The sequence below is a fragment of the Carassius auratus genome, chromosome 31 (genome assembly GCF_003368295.1).
Source record: "Carassius auratus strain Wakin chromosome 31, ASM336829v1, whole genome shotgun sequence".
Classification (NCBI taxonomy): Eukaryota; Metazoa; Chordata; class Actinopteri; order Cypriniformes; family Cyprinidae; genus Carassius; species Carassius auratus.
In genome coordinates this window covers 17,492,429-17,509,612 of record NC_039273.1, presented here as the reverse complement: position 1 = coordinate 17,509,612, position 17,184 = coordinate 17,492,429, and the positions used below count along the sequence as shown (strand labels likewise).

The window sequence follows — 17,184 nt, the reverse complement described above, 5'->3', positions numbered from 1 at the left end:
GAAGAAGAAGCAGATGACCCGGAAATGTAATTGACACGACACGAACTTGTTGTATACGGTCATGTTTAGTTGACGTTTTGCGCCGTAAGCTATTGTTGCAACAAATTAATTAAAACTATAAGCAGTATTTACAAGTAAACGGTTAAAAATAATCACATATCACAAATGACTTTATGCCAATTTGAGAGTGATAAAACGAAACAGTCGCTCGTGCAGAAGCTCACAGAGGGGATAATCGCTCGTGCAGTAGTGTAGTGAAGCAGGTAAGAGCCACTATCCACAACAGCCTAAACTACTGCTTTCAGTTAGATTGTTAAAAATGTCCAGAATGTGTGGCAATACTGGCATTATCAGCACACGCAGCTACAAACTGTGGTTAGCATGAAAATATGAATACATTTAAACCATATTCTGTTGATTTTATACGGATTTGGAGGTGTCGCAGTGAAATGAAAGCTTATTTATGTTTCAAGGAGCGTCAGTGAGCCCACCTATAATCCGAACAGGCTGCTTTCTTCAGTTAAAACATGACAGTATATCACTTACAGTCTATTAGAATACAGTATGTTAATACGGGAGTTATAATGTGCATGTCTGTGTTGTAGAAATGGAGTCCCAGCAGGAAGTGAACCCTGTATTCCTGCAGCAGCTCAGAGAGTTGGACATACCCGAGGAGGCCGCCAAGCAGGTACACAGCACTTTACAAAATACCATAAACCTGCTTACAATGAATGAAGTGGCAGGTCCACTCTACAGTGTTTATTTCTCAAAGTATATATAAAAATAAAGTGCACCCATTTTGAGAACCAGAACTGTTTGTTTACTCCTTATTGTTTGACGTATATTGATGAGTAAGTTAATTTTGCTATGCTAGCAGAATCTGACATGCATTAAAGCTGTTCATGTTATGTCATGGTTTTTGGCATGAGATGTTTTTATTGATCTTTTACAGGCACTCTTGCACACTCAAAATGTGTCTGCGGAGGAGGCTGCAATGTATTACTTCAACAAACTAGAGAACGAGGTACATTTCAAGTAGTTTAATGTTATGTTGAAAACAGCTTTGTCTGTAGGGCTTCTTCGATATGACAAACCACTGAATTAGGAGAGTTAATTCTGCAATTAAATGTTGTTACCATGACTGAAACTGTGCGATGTGTACATGGCAACTGGTTCTCTCAACAGCAAGAAAAAAACTTATTCAAACAGTGAATAGATTATATACAGATAGTAAGCAAAGAATCCCTGAAGCTATCACTCACGTGTTCTGTGCTCTCATGATAACTCCTGTTCATAATCAGTGAAGCTGTCTACACTACACATTAAAGTGTTTAAGCATCGATATCGCGATGTACAAATCCACAATAGTCACATCGCAGGATGTGTGATGTAGGCTGTCGTAGTTGATCCGTTATTCATTAACTGTACGGGCAGCTGCTCTCCGGCCCTTGACGTATGTGATTCATGGATTAATTGCACATCTTAACCATCACAGAGTGAAAGTTTATCATTTGCATGTGTTTTTAAGTCCTGTCATTTTAACAGGGCAGAGAGAGAGAGCGAGCGCGAGAGAGAGTGAAAGAGAGAGCAATATGAACATTTTGGACTTTTTTTTTTCTTTTTGACTACCTGTATTGTGGTCACACCCATGCGCATCGCAGCCGGTTCCTACAGTATAAAGCCTAGAATTTACTCCAGAAGAAGAGCGTGATGCTTGATTCAGCAAAAGATATCATTTCTAACAAGTAAATCAGATGAAAGTGGCCTATCAAGGCCACCTGTGAAACAATTATAGCATAAACATTTTTTATTTTTATTTACCCAATAACAAAAATGTACATTAATTCCCATTTTTTCTTCTTTTTCAAAAAGAAGTTGTATTAAGAAACTTTGGAAACAACAGCGATAGATCTAAATAGAACGCTGTGTAACTGCTGCAGTCATGATGGAAATCAATTTTTCTTTTTAATTTATTAATTGTGTTTTGTTTTGTTTTGCAGGAAGAGGGTGATGAGGACCTGATGTTTAAAATGGTGTTTGTTGTAAATATGGAGCTGTCCATGGGTGTGGGGAAGGTAGATATTGTTTATTCCAATTTTCAGATTTACAATGTACTTAATATAGAAATTAATTACAGAGAGGGATGAACAAAAGACCATTATGTTTGTTTTTTCCCCCTCACTGTTTTGTGATCTCATTCATCACTGGTCATCCATCGAAAGGTGTTCCCTGTCATGAAAAATGTGAAACCAATCACAATTCAGTGTTTATAACATCACATTCTGTTCTTTGAACTGACAGAATGCTTAATAAATAATATAATAATAGTACATTTAGCTTGTCTTACTATTCAAAGTAATATGATTTATAATTGTTTTGAAAGTGTATATCACTTTTTCCTAAGTGATTAATAAAACCAATCCATCCATAAACAATTTCTTCAGTGATTCAGTGATATAATTTTTTTTAACAAGTTATTGGAATTCAGAGCAGATATTTTAGATTGTGTTTTGTGTGTTTATTTATTTTTTCCACAGTTATAAACTGTCATCCTTTTAAGGGATACTCCACCCCAAAATGAAAACTGGGAGACTTGTGAATGTCCCATTAACTGCCAAGTAAGTTACACTGTCAAGGTCCAGAAAAGTATGAAAGACATCATCAGAATAGTCCATCTGCCATCAGTAGTTCAACCGTAACATTATGAAGCGATGAGGACACTTTTTGTTCACAAAGAAAAAAAAACAAAAACAACTTTATTCAACAATTTGTCTCCTCTGTGTCTCTCTGCATCACTGTAGTGCCATTTTGGAGAATATCCGCTGAATGCAAGCAGTGTGCGCTCTTCTGAGTCAGCCGCGCCACAAGGATACATTTTCTGCATGTATTTCTGCTTTTATTTGAATGTAAACAGTCGATCTGTGCAGCGCGGCTAACACAGAAGAGTGCACAGAGGAGACCAATTGTTGAAGTCATTATTTTTGTTTTCTTGGCGTACAAAAAGTACTTGCGTCGCTTCATAATGTTATGTTTGCACCAGTGATGGCAGATGGACTATTCTGATGATGTCTTTCGTACTTTTCTGGGTCTTGACAGTGTAATTTACCTGGCAGTCTATTGGACAGTCACAAGCCTCCCGGGTTTCATCCAAAATATCTTAAATTGTGTTCTGAAGATGAACAAAGCTTTTCCGGTTTAGGAACGACATGGGGGTAAGTGATTGATGACTAAATTTTAATTTTGGGGTGGAGCAACCCTTTAAGTCATAATGAGAAATTTTCTAATAAATATTAAATAAAATGTCAATTTTGAGGGAAAACCCCTCATAATTATGATTTGGTATTTCTTAATGAGACACTTTCTCATAATAATGATTTAAGATGTCCTAATGAGAGATCCATGTGCGTTGTGCCAATGTGCCTAAGCAAGCAAACATGAATATATGTGCGATGAGAGAAAAAAAAAAAAAAAGTTTTCCATATCTTTTAGTTTAATTGAGCTGTCATGTGTATAGGTGCTCTTACACATTTAAAGTGTTCACTAGCCCAAGAGGTTGCCATTGTGACAAACAATATTGCCTGCTTATGCTAATAAAATAAATCTAATAAAATGACCAATTAAGTAACATGCATTTATTAAGTTTAGGTGTAATGGCATTTATTTTTCCATGCAATGCAAATAAAAGCTGAAAGGTTAATAATAATGGCATTAATAGAAAGTGCCTTACTGTGTCCTTGTTGTTTTTATATGGCTCTGACCAGCGGATGTCGCCAGTGTGAGGATTTTTCAGGACTGAATCATTTTCTGAACCAATTCAGTTGTTTAGACGTTTTCTCCTATCTCTGCTTCCTCATCTGTTGCTTTTTGAATGCACACATTATGCCATAATTACGTGTAAAAAAAAAAAAAAAAAAAAAGTAATTACTGTTAGAAAGTTTCTCCTTATTATGACTTAATCACATTGTTCACTCAACTGTGGTGGAAATGGGCTTCCATACTCTACCACAACTTTTGCAGTTCAACTAATATTATTTTTTAGAGAACACTGTCGTGTGTGTGGTCCCTTTTTTGATAGATATGGGTTATGCATTGTGTCCCTGCAGGTTGCGGCACAGGTGGGTCATGCTGCAGTGGGTTTGTATCAGGCCTTGCAGGAGAAAAACAGTTGGAGGGAAATGGCCTGCAGATGGGACCATGCTGGGTAAGGGATAGCACTGTGGCCTCATCCTTCTGTTGTTATTTTAATAAATGGGGGTTTTTAAATAAGGGGTGGTTGATTGGGATTTCACTTTTTTAACGTTAGTGTGTAATGTTGCTGTTGCCGTGCTTGCACAGGTTCTGCGTGATCCTCTTCATTAATGTTCTGGGCTCAGACTGATAAGCAATATAAAGGATGTCATTGTTTACAACCGGAGCTACTTTTTTAGTGCTGCTTTTGTTATTTTAGACAGAAAAGGCTTGGCAGCTTCATTCCTCTACCTTGAGGGGTGGGATGTTTAGATGTGCTCGAGGCAGTTTAGCGAATCATAACACAATGAGCCAGCTGACCAATCACAGCCCATCGTGTATTTCTGAGGCAGGGGCTTCATAATAACAGGAAATAAATTGAGGCATTTGTCAGAGAAGGGACAGATCAGTGTGCAATAAAACTTTTTTTGTGCCTGTTTAGAGCTAAGAAGATAGTGTTACAAGGCACTAACGTGGCACACCTTTTGGAGCTGCAGGCTCTTGCTATGAGCCTCAGTCTTCCTACAAAGCTGGTACAGGATGCTGGACACACACAGGTTAGCGGCACATCTATGCAATGATGTATTGTTATAATTGTGGGAACATTGTACGTTTCTTTTTTATGTTTTAAATCTATACAATATACCTTAAATAACACACAATAAAAGAAGCATTATATATATTGCGTGTATGTGTGTATATATTTATGCTAATTACATATTTAACATGAAAATCTAAGGAGTAAAACTTTTCAAAGATATGTGATTCATTTTGTGTGATTTAAACTTTTGTGTAAATCGTGATAAAGCCTGGAAATAGATTTTGTACTGTTTGTGTGTGCAGGTGGAGCCAGGTTCATGCACTGTGCTTGCCATCATAGGAGAAGAGGAGATGGTGAATAATGTCACAGGCAGCCTCAAACTGCTTTGAGGAAACTACTGTAATGCTGAGGAAAACTCTTCAAGTGTAGGTTTGTTGTGTACCACAGAAAGAACAGGGGTCAGCGTTTCCCACAGTAGCATGTTTTCCCGCAAGATTATGGTGCACTCAGTAATTTTTTGTTTATGTTGTGATGACTTGCACTGACACCTAACAAGGAGGATGCATCTTTACACAAAAACAAACCGTTTCTGTTACTGCTACCTTGGGGTGGGTTATATACCGTTATAATTTTGTCAACCAGTATAACTATTTATGTATTGTTTCTATTGTGGTTATGCCAAAGTTTCCTGCAGGTCTGAAACTCCAGCACCACAACAAAAGAACCCATATTTTAATCCAGTTGTGAATTTGAGTTAGCAATTTGAATTGAATGTGATGTGAAAAGGCTGTGTATCACTAAATAACGACAAGAGAAACTTCATTTCTATTAAACTGTCATTGTAAACGGCACACAAAACAAACAACGCAGAATGCTCTGATTTACAAACAACATCCATTACAGCTTTCACTTAATCCTTATGAAAATAACACTGAGTAAATTCAGAAATTAAGAACTTGGATTAAATTAAACTAAATTAAAATGGGTAATTTTATGTAGTTGCTTAAAGGTTTTCAGTATTGTCATGGAAGGTTATCTGACTTGTAAAGTGGAGAAGAGGCTTCAAAAAAAAAAGTAATCATAATTAACATCGTACTTAACCTGTATTGTTTTTTTTTTCATTGCTTGCAGTAAAAACACAATACAAAGTTGATGTAATCAATAAAACACTATATTTAAAGTTCTATTGCAGTATTAATGATAAAAATCTACATTTTATAGATCGACCGTTACTTGGAAATTGGATTCACAAAGATTATCATTTTTAAGAAGTAGTTATCATAAAACTATATATTGTGAAGTATATCTCTATAATCAGATGTATGTCTCTATAATATTGTTACATTTTTGCTTCACATCCCTATCAATACTATTTTAGAAATGCACAGTAAGCTATGATTTGTGTATTAGTCCTTCAAAATGGGGATGGAGGTAAATTACTGAGATAAAATTAGTATAAATTGACTGGTAATGCAACCCACTTGGTGACCACTGAAATTACATCTCATGTGATTTTAAACTTTTTTTATATTACAACTAATTTATTTTGTATGTTTTAATGAAGGAAAAAATTACTGAGTGAAAACTGGAAAACACCTACATACAGTAGTTTAACACAACAGATATGTTGAAATAATTGCATTTTAAAGGTCTTAAGTTATGTGATAAAACAACTATTAGATATTATCAACAAGTCGCTTAATTTCTATAGAGCTAAAAAAAAAAAAAAACTTCCTCGAAGAGATGTCAATTAAATGGCAATGTAAAAAACTGTATAATCACATTAGTGTTATTCTTAATGTGCCTGTAGAACCCAGTGTTTTAATGATTGTGAAATCAAATAGCCATTGTCAAAGTATAATGTATAACATTTTTTTTTTATTGTGGGAATTTTTTATTGTTTACGATTAAATGTACTCAATCCCTTTGTGATGATAAAATTAGCCTGTGTGTAGATTCACTTCTGGACAAAGTAATTTGTGTCACTTCTTTTTCATTTACAATTCTTGTCCGGTTACCTCGTGGAATAGTAAGGTGTTAATTGCATACCCTCTTAAGATTCTCTGCAGGAATAGTAAGTTATGGGCACTTTTTGCCTACTGTAACTGTGAATTTGGACATGTTGTTTCATGTACTGCTGGGAGGTAGGCATATTCGGACATGGGATGTGACTTACTGTTACACTATATGGTACACTATATTACAGAAATCATGTCTCTTGTTTAGAACAGCAACATTAAACTGGCTTTCTACCATCACTTAATGCACATAAAACTGAGATGATTGCAAACATTGAGATGGACATGTAATTATGTAAATGCAACATAATCCGTATTTGACATTTCTGCAGGTGGATGTGGTGTAGTGTAGCCTAATTTTTATTTGATAGAACTTTGTCTGTGAGAGTTGACGATGAATGCAAACTCAAAATGATTCACTTAATTTATTCAGACAAAAAATTACAATGCAGCAACAGTAAGACAGTGGTAACAAACTTACAGCCTATATACTTACAGCCTTATGCTACTGGCAATTCAAATTTTACAACTATCATGCATTAATATTTTTTTTAAATGGTTCAAAATATGTGAATTAACGGGTTTCAATAATATAGAACAAATCAAAAAATGTGTTTCAAGGTATTGAAACCCTAATACATAGACAAGCTTGACGTACTAAATAAAAAATACAAGCGTCACCTAAATGGACTGAGGCTCTCGGTCCAAGACAAACATGGCGGTTAGACTAATAAATACACATTTTAGTAACTTTTAGTAAAAGTAAATAATGAAAAGTCATATGTAATGTCGGTTGATGTCCTGTGAAGTTGTCTTCTTCAGATAGAACTTAGGAACTCAGAAAAATACCCAATACCTACTTAATGACTATGTACTCGTATGTACAGATGTGTATACGAATACAATTATATAACATACATAATATTAACAAATATATATTTACATAAACGTATTACATCCTGAATAACACGCGTACGGATGGCCGCCCTCATCAGCTAAATTACATATTCAATCGTTTATATATATCTACTGTAAAATGTCATATAGTTTCATGTGTTTCACAAGAGACGTTTTCATTTAGCTAATTTTGTTCACCAGAACACATACAAGTCTATGAAGACTTCGGCGTTGTGAGTGGGCACTTTATTAATATTGAAACCTATAAAAACAGATCGAAACACAAAGGCTCCGATATTAACCATAACTTAGAAAAAAGTATGTTTTCCGGTAAGCCGTGGGGGTTTTGCTATTGAGTAATGCAAGTAACGTTACGCTTTTGTAGAGTCGCTGTTCAACAACGCCACAGAAACGGCTCAAGCCTTCCTTTGTTAGTTGTAGTATATACTAGATTAGCATTACCACGTCAAGTGTACATTTTTCAACAATCCTTAGGCAATCACTCTTAAAATAAATGTTTTATCATCTGACTTTAAAAAAAAAAAAAAAAGACAACGAAAATTGCATTTAAATCCTTTACGATTAGTGATTTAACGTTAATTGGTTTGTTGGTCGTCTAAACGTGGTTAATTATTTTGGCCCATGTTTGGTGTCCCTTGTCTTCCTCTTTTTAAATAAAAAACCACAGTTCGCCAACTTGATAAATATTTTGTATATAATTAAATCCTGCACAAAATCAAACGTCCAGTCCACTCCTGGATCCCTCATGTATTCTTCACAGTATTGTTGAGGCTCTAGTGTCGCGCTCCCTGCGACAGCGCCCAGGAAACCCCACGCTGCTACAGCTGTATAACACAACACTGTTATTCCCTTTTACACGGATACAAGAAAACAAAAATATTCCTTATTTGAAAAGACCATTGAACTCCACGGCGTGTGTATTTAGTAACACAACCTCTTTCCCCAAATCCTCCGTCCCTTCTTTTGAGAGTATCCATTTTAACTAGTCGTTAGTCTTCGAAGCTTACTCCAGCAGCCTTCTCAACGCCATCTCATGCTGCATGGAAATGCTGACTGGAGAAGTGAACCACCTCCGGAAAATACAGGGCTCTGCCTCTTTTCTGTCTACGACAACAGCAAGCTCCGCGATGATCCAACGACGAATGCGCGTTCCTGTTTGTTACAGTGATTGACACATTTCTACCCAATAGCATACCAGAGGGCGCGAGCTAGAGCTAAAAGCCCGCCCTCCTAATGAACCCCTGCTCCGCTGTGGAGGAAACCCTGTTCTATGGTCGTGTGTAGGCTTCGCTGGGAGCCGCGGTCGATGCCGGTGTACAGAGGGGGATGGGCAATACTGCAAATGTAAAGGACATGAGACTGAATCACAGTCTAGAATCACCAAGTGCTGTACATACCAATATAAATACCGACTATAATTATGTTAAATAACATTGTATATTGATGTATTCCTTGACAATTGAACGTGAACATTTGAAGACCGTGCAATGTCTTAAATTGGAGAAAATGTGAAACTTTCAACTCTTGCCTAAGGGACACTGAGAAGTTTGGAAGACAGCCTGAGAGCCTCGCGGTTTACAGTTCACAGGAAACACCGAGGTTGCAAGAGAAGGCCTGCTGCTCTGCCTCGCATTGATGTTGGGTTTTCTAAAAACACCAGACGTCTTTAATAGGCATCTGAATTTCAATTACGCCGGAAGGACGCTGTAGGTAAGGTTTTTTGTTATTTCCATGAAGGTTTTGATGGCAGTAGCTTATGTTTTTTTATGAACTAGGCAAAGTTGATGCAGAAGTTGGGAGCTCAGTTTATCAGCTCTTGTTTATCAACACGCATTGTAGCTTTTCTGTTTCAACTGTTCTTGGTTGATTGTTTCTGCTGTCACGTTAATGAATCAAATCAAATTATTTTTATGATGTAATACCGTGTTGGTTGGTTTGCATGTTAGCTTGATGTAACCTAGCCATAATCACAATCACACTTTGCCAAGAACCTCGTGCTAAGAACTGCTTTTTTGCTGTAATCATTCAGCGATCGACTTGTTATTATACTGTCTGTCTTATATTTCGCATATATATCAAGTTCATAGCATTCGTGCCACTCAACATAATTAATTCTCCATCAATGTGAGCAAAGGTATCCTTTTAGTTAGCAATTAGCTTAGCCGAAATTTGCTGTCTTAAAATCTAGTACGTTTAAAATAATGTATTAAAATGCTAAAAATCGTTTCTTTTGCCAGGGATTTTAATTTGAAAACAATAGAAGAAACGATTGATTAGGGTTGTGACAGAAACTGAGACTCTGTGCATTTTAGTGTTAGTTGACTTGTTTTCTGCTAAATCAAGTTTCTGTGTGAAAACAGACATGGCAGAGTTTGTATTTACAACATCCGTGCTTGTCAGAATTGAATTTTATCAACATATTTTTCAGAGAACATAGAGAATGATGTATTAAAGTGCTTAACTTTATTTTTTGCCTTCGTTTAATAACTTTATGGAGGCACTTTGTTGGACTTACCAAGTGGGTTTATTTATTTTTTGTCTGTTCTGAAAGAAGATAGTTTGTCGGGATAAGCAGGTATCCTGTTGAGAAGTGCTTTCTATTTGATAAGCATACATCTATTTTTGTATTATTTTTTTGACTGCTTCTATCTTGACTATGGGACAACTTTATTATGTGTTTATAATTTCCTGATCTGGCTTGTGTTTTCTTGTGGAAGCGAAAATAATGCGAACCCTGGCCCGAGAACCGTGACTTGCTTTTCTCATTCTTCACCTCCGCCTCCCCCATCAACCAACCCCCAACTCCATCCATGAGAAATGGGTGGTATTTCTAATGGGAACTCGCCTTTCCTTTTTTAGCCTCCATTTTTATTTCAACAACAAGTGAGTGGAAACGACAAGGAAGACCAGTCAACCGTTAATTCGCTCACGTTACTGCGGATGGCATATAAAAAACTTATTATTATATATTAGTTGTTATATTATATATAAGCTGTAAATATGTAACATTTGTTATGTTATTTCCAGCGTGTAAAATGAACCGTGAAGAAACGCCTGCCGTTGTGGCAAGGCGTACACCATACTCAGGGTTACTTTTACATATACACACATTATATTATTTAAGAGGTCCTCTGAGAGCGTACTGTCCTGTTTGTCTGTATGCTGATAAATTTGAAGTCACCAGGACCCGAAACACAGACTGTCTATAACAGTGCCTGATATAATTCACGCATTTTTGTATTCCTGGAGAGCTTGCTGGCAACAGTAAGCAGATGTTGGGCCTGTCCGACATTTTGCCAGTATGTTTTCAGGTTTTATTTTCGTCCGCCTTGAACTATGTGAAACCTGATCTTTCTGTGACTCACTCCTTATCTAAAGTCTACGTGTGTCTTTGTCCAGAGACAGAGGACAAACGTGGAGAGTTGAAACATTTTTTGAAGTTTAGCATATATGGAAATTTATTAAATGGCCTGGAGCATTTTAGTATCAAAATGTAGAACATAGTTGGGGTTTAGTGGGAATATGTGAATGGAGAGAAACTGTACCACAAATCAAGACCTAATGGCAAATATGCAATGCGTTTTATTATCACAACTGTTTTTTAATGCTTTATGTCCTCATTGCTTTGATTTGGAATTTTGTACATATTGCACACATTTTATATATATATATATATATATATATATATATATATATATATATAAAATGTGTGCAATATGTACAAAATTCCACAAAATACAGACAAACAATATATATATTATACAAATTCTCAAATCTGTGAGATCTCACAGCCTTTATTAGCAGTGTAAACCCTTTTTTTTATGTTTTCAAAAGTTGTGACTTAAAATAATTTAATAGTTTTGAAGAATCTGGCAACAGTCATATTGGTTTTATGACCTGCATTGCTTTTAAAAGAATTATAAGTATAGAAAATACATTGAGAAAACAGCTTTTGTGTTTGGTTTTCTGGGGCTTTTAGCTCTTCTTGTGCTATTACATGTACTGAGACTGAAAAATAGTTGCTGAGATGCCTGCTTCTCTTCTGCTTTTGATTGGGTGGTTTCAGAAACCCTCAGCCAATCAGATGCTTCTGAGTGTTGTTGGTTGGTCTCTCTCTCTCTCTCTCTCTCTCTCTCTCTCTCTCTCTTTCTCACCCCTCCCCCACACCCCTCCCTAACCCGTGCTTTGGAACGACTATAAGCACAATCTTAAAATGATAGTAGCATAAACATTGTTTTTATTTTACTTTTTGTATTGAAAGGCAGCTGAAGAACCTTGAATGTGGAATCCATACAAACTCTGCCACTCAAGCTTCTTTTTCATCTCTTGTTACTGTGAACCTTGTGCAGCCATTTTAGCTCCTGATCGGTTTTTTTTTCTCAGGTATTTGGCAAGGGTGGGTCGGTCGTCTTAAAAAAAACAAACTGGCAGAGAGAATATACTTAAAATTAATTTTCACATTTGTGTCTGGTGATAATGTCACAAACGGTCAGCATTGTTTATAGGTATAAAAGGGTTACATAATCATTGAAAAATAGTATTAATTGACCACAGCTTATCCCATTTGTGTAACTGCAATGTTTCTTGATGCAGTCCAGTCAAGAGAGAACAACCCCCTGCTCACCCGACAATCAGCCATTGGGTACCTGCGGCTTATAAAACACTGTTGTCCTATTGGATTGGAAAATTTAATTAGGGCAAGTCTGTATATATGCCTTAACATGATTTCATTGGCACAAATATATTTCTAGTGTTCCTGATAATAGGGTATTTCCTGCATTAACTATTTTTAGCCTATGCCAAATTTAGTCATGCTGCCATGTCCTGTTTTGTGCATTTATGTAGGCTCTATCTTGCCTTTGTGTTTTCCTGTTATTACAAAACAACTGACAAGTGGTCAATGGGTGTAGGAGTGGATATTATTTTCCAGATGAGCAATACTTTTGCTTTCAAAGAAAGTGAAATTGAGTTCTCACAAAAAAGCTAAATTGAATTTTCACCAACAATTGTGTCTTATTTAACAAGCACAGATTTTAAAAAAATCAAATATGACGAGTGTAGTACTTTTAGATGTTTTTTTTTTGCACAACTTGCATTTTACACTTGTGTTAGTGATTCATTGATACCGACACTATCAGTACCGTTCCAAATATTGTGCTCATGTGCTCGTTCTGCCAGAAATGTCGATAGCAAAGAAAGAAAATTATGCAATTATTACTAACATTACTTGAGAAGGAGAGAGTGTGTTGAACTGAAACTAATTTATATATGTGAAAATAAAACATTCGCTTTTATGTGATTTATGTATAATAACCAGTGGTTCTCTAAATTATTACAGGGAAACTTTCCCAACTCTCTCTCATTATTACCTGTCATTTCTGTTGTATATGATAAAAATCAAATGGCAAATGCTCAGTGTTACAAAAAAGACTGGCTATACTTGTTTGAACCATGCTATCTTGGCCCAAGAGACAGTGCAGAGGTTTGAATTTGATGCAGAATTCTCTGTGATTTAGGCTAGTGTTAAGCCCTTTGAAACACCTCTCTGACATTCTTAACAGCATTGACAGGGAAAATAGCATAAACATTGTGCCATGAATGATCCATTTACAAGGCTTTTACAGTCGACAAATCACCAAGATTTACTTTATATCTAATATAGCAGCACTAACTGTATCCATGTTATTTTGGCAGAAATGTGGTATATTCATATATATTCAGTGTTATTGTTCACGGATGCACAATATATTGGCCACCATATCGATATCAGTTGATAATTTCTAAATTGATAAATTCTGTTATCGTTATCGAACCGATAAGATAATTTGGACGTTATCTTAGAGCTGATAAATGCATTATTTCCTGCAAAAACACTTCAGATGCACGCTGTTTACCATGATGGTTTTTAATTGCTTGAAGTATAATTAGAAACAGTTCGAAAATGAAAAAAAGTTTGTCATATTCTAATGAGATTATTAGCTACTATAAAATAATGTAATGGAATCTTTGTTCGCCTATTTTTTAGCGCATTATTAAGAGAAGAGCACATCCACAATGGATCCACACGACTAGCAGTTAAGTTCACTTGTGTATTTACAGTCTTTTGTGCAATTGTACGTTGTAATATTGTTTATTTTATGCATATAAATCAGATTTCTTCTCATATAGAAAGAGTTTGGTTAAGATATATCCTATAGAGGGTTAATAGAGCGCTTCAGTTTGCTGGTGAATGGTGATCATCTTTAATTCAGCGCACGCAGCTTAAACAGTAGCTTACAACATTAATAACTATGATTAAGATTGTTATATAACATTATAATGAGAACACTATTATAATAAAACAATATGAATTCGTTTCGTTTCCGTTTTTCAGCGCATTGTTGCTGGAAGAGACCAGATCATCCACAACAGAATTTACACATTCTGATTAGCACGTAACTTGGTTCGAGTTCACGTGTGCATTTCTTATGCGGTCTTTTTGTATGTATATAAGCTCTAACATTATATTTGTATTGTATAAATACCTGAATTTATGATGCGTTTCCTTGTGTTGAATAAGCTGACAGTACTTCAGTTTAGCGTTGTTCATTCAGCTCTTCAGCTTCAGCACATGCAGCTTGTGCACAACAGCAATGCACAACATTAATAACAATAATTGCGAATGTAATAATATAAAGATAATTTTACCGTAATAAAAAGAAGTTGTGAATTATTTGAGTTTGTTGTGTTTGAGCACACTCAGAGCGTCCCAGATGTGTGTCCACATCTGACTATTCGGGTTGTAGCGCCGGTGCATTGCAATATTGGAAATAAGCTACTTATGAGCCAGTGGATATCATAGAAGCAACGTGCAAACTATGTGCAAGTCAAACTTATGCCAGTGAACGTCTTTCACAATGATAGTAAAAGTAAAAACTGACGACATCTGACAACACACACCTTAACAGTGCGTATTCAGAGACGACGAGAGACAAATTTCCTAATATGTGGTATATCTGTTTTAATTTATTTCTTTAATGTTTCTCCGATGGCCCGAACATAATGAAAAAAATTTGAAGAAACATTATTTGTGTTGAACAGGTTGTTTTTGAAAGCGGTGCATAAAATTGCATAAAAGTGTTACCGAAGTGTAACAATTTAATTTTGACTATAGGCCTATAATTCATTTCTAAGCTATAATAAAATACATTTTTAAAACATTTTATTGAGGAGTAGCCTAAGCTAATAGCCTATTTTGATTTAATATATTTTTATTTCAGTTATGCGGTGATGTGCTATGAAATTGTTGCGAAGCAAAGTTATATTAATATTAATTGAATAATAGAAGTAATTTAATTATAATAGTCAGAAAATAACAGGTCTACATTAATTGGAAATGCCAAATACTCTTAATAATGACAATATTTCATGATTTTGTGATATCTCTGGCCATAGTCCATGCTGGACCTCTTTCAACACACTCCATTGCCTTGGCAAACTGTGGCAATGTCTCCAGTAGGGCTGCACGATATTGGGAAAAAATGACATTGTGATATATTATCTTTCTGCGATATATTTTGCGATATGAAATATAATCAAATTTTTTCTTAAAAACAAAAATGGGGTGAGCACACTTACGTTCTCATTTTAAATGATTTAAACATTGGCCACATTGTGTCAATTGATTTAATATGCGCGAGGGAGAGAGAGCAAGACAGCGCTCGTGTTGTTTGAAGACAGTGAGTGTGCTGCCGGGGCACTCTCTCCCTCTCTCTCTCCCTCTCCCTCTCCCTCTCCCTCCCTCTCTCTCTCTCTCTCTCTCTCTCTCGCTCTCGCTCTCGCTCTCTCTCTCGCGCACGCGTGCTCTCTCTATTCGCCAAGGGCCGGGAGCAGCTGGCCCGTACAGTTAATGAATAACGGATAAACTACGACAGCCTACATCGCACATCCTGCGATGTGACTATCGTGGATTCGTACATCGCGATATCGATGCTTAAACCACACATCGTGCAGTCCTAGTCTCCCCGTTAGTGTTGTCAAAAGATCCGGTACTTCGGTACCAAGTCGGTACTGAATAAATGAAAATGTCACAGTACAAGGTTTCAGTACCGGTGCTACCGACTACCCATTAAACCCAGTTCTTGACGCATACAATGCTATGATTTCCGCAAAGCAGAAAATGCGGACAATCTCAAAATCCAGTCATAAAAAATTAAACCTACATTTTAATATGGTCAGTCAGGGAATTTGTCAAAGTTAGCATTTGATTAAATTAAACAAATCAAATCTCCATATGGACCAGTATCTGCAAATTTTAAGCTGCAAAAGTTGGTTGAAATATGAATCCTGCATGTTTTTACACGTCTCTGTGTGAATGAATGAATGATTTACCAAATAGACTGAAGTGCATGACGCTTGCAGAAATTTCAGCGGCTGCCGTCTCGAGGACATAAATATATAAACAACATCACCAGAACTGTTCTGAGGCAAGCATTTTACCATTTCATTTGAGTAAAACGTGTCAGTTTAATGGTATTCACTGCAACCCGCAAAAATTCAACCTGTCGTTGGGAGTAAATCACTCGCATATACGATAAAATTTTACTCTGGGCGACTAAATTGGGTTTATTGTTAGCCATTGGCTAATAAATTCTTAGACTTTACTCGCCAGTGTGTGTGTTCAAGATTAGCACATTTTCACTCGCTGAACACTGACTGAGTGCTTCAGAGTTTCGCTCTCCATCAAGTGATCTGTACTTTTCAATTCATGGACGCACAGCACACCTGTATTTGACGCACTGTAAACTCTCTGTGAAGGCGCACGACTTGCCGTCGCTTTGCTGATAGCGCTTTTTCTCACACATGCAGAGAGAGAGAGCAAGAGTCTTACCATGCTGAATTGACACACTAAATTTAAGTTATATTCTTTGTTGTCTTCTCCTGTCAAAATAATGGAGTTCATTTAGAATTATTCAACTTTTTTGATACGCCGGTTTCTCCGGTAGTGTGCTGAGCTAATGCGCAAATGGCAATTTCATTGGCTGGCGCTGATGTTTTACCATCCCTGTTTTGATTTCAGCAAATCAGTTTTCACCGAACGTAGACAACGTGATTAATATTCATGAACCCAGCAGCTCATCAATCCATAGCGCAGAATTAGTACTAGTATTATCTTTTAATAATAATTAATAAGATCTATTACTTTTTTATTTTACAGAAACCCTCAATGACCAAAAATATCTTAAGCATCACCACCAGTCTTAAGTTCAGTTAAAATGAAAAATATGCATTCATACATGGTTATCAAGTTTTAGTTCTAATCACTAAAGTTCTATCATTAAATAGTATAAATACCCTAATACAATGCTTGACTGACTGGTTAAAAAGCTAAGATTTAAGAAGCTGTGCCATTTTACAAAGATAAGCTGATTGGAATCGTGTGTGTGTGTGAAATAGAATATCAGTCTGGGGAGTAAACTAAAAACTTTACTAGCCAATGCC

General features: G+C 36.1%; 2 protein-coding genes across 5 annotated transcripts in view; both read left to right on the top strand.

Annotated features, from left to right (window-relative positions):
- Nucleotides 1-6,541, top strand: LOC113050703 (probable peptidyl-tRNA hydrolase 2). The gene is made up of 7 exons (XM_026213944.1): nucleotides 1-263; nucleotides 606-688; nucleotides 953-1,024; nucleotides 2,001-2,075; nucleotides 4,104-4,201; nucleotides 4,670-4,784; nucleotides 5,071-6,541. The coding sequence occupies exons 2-7, from the start codon at nucleotides 608-610 to the stop codon at nucleotides 5,155-5,157; spliced, it is 528 nt and encodes a 175-aa protein (XP_026069729.1). The 5' UTR covers nucleotides 1-263; nucleotides 606-607; the 3' UTR covers nucleotides 5,158-6,541.
- A 2,458-nt stretch (nucleotides 6,542-8,999) lies between these two features.
- LOC113050702 (SET domain-containing protein 5-like) overlaps nucleotides 9,000-17,184 on the top strand; it is a 34,020-nt gene continuing 25,835 nt past the window's right edge. Inside the window, exons 1-2 of one of the 4 annotated variants that reach the window (XM_026213936.1) lie at nucleotides 9,000-9,048; nucleotides 9,238-9,414. The gene's annotated coding sequence lies outside the window, so the exon portion shown is untranslated. Of the gene's footprint in view, nucleotides 9,415-17,184 lie in introns of all 4 variants that reach the window. The other 3 variants (XM_026213938.1, XM_026213939.1, XM_026213943.1) reach the window with 3 other exon arrangements.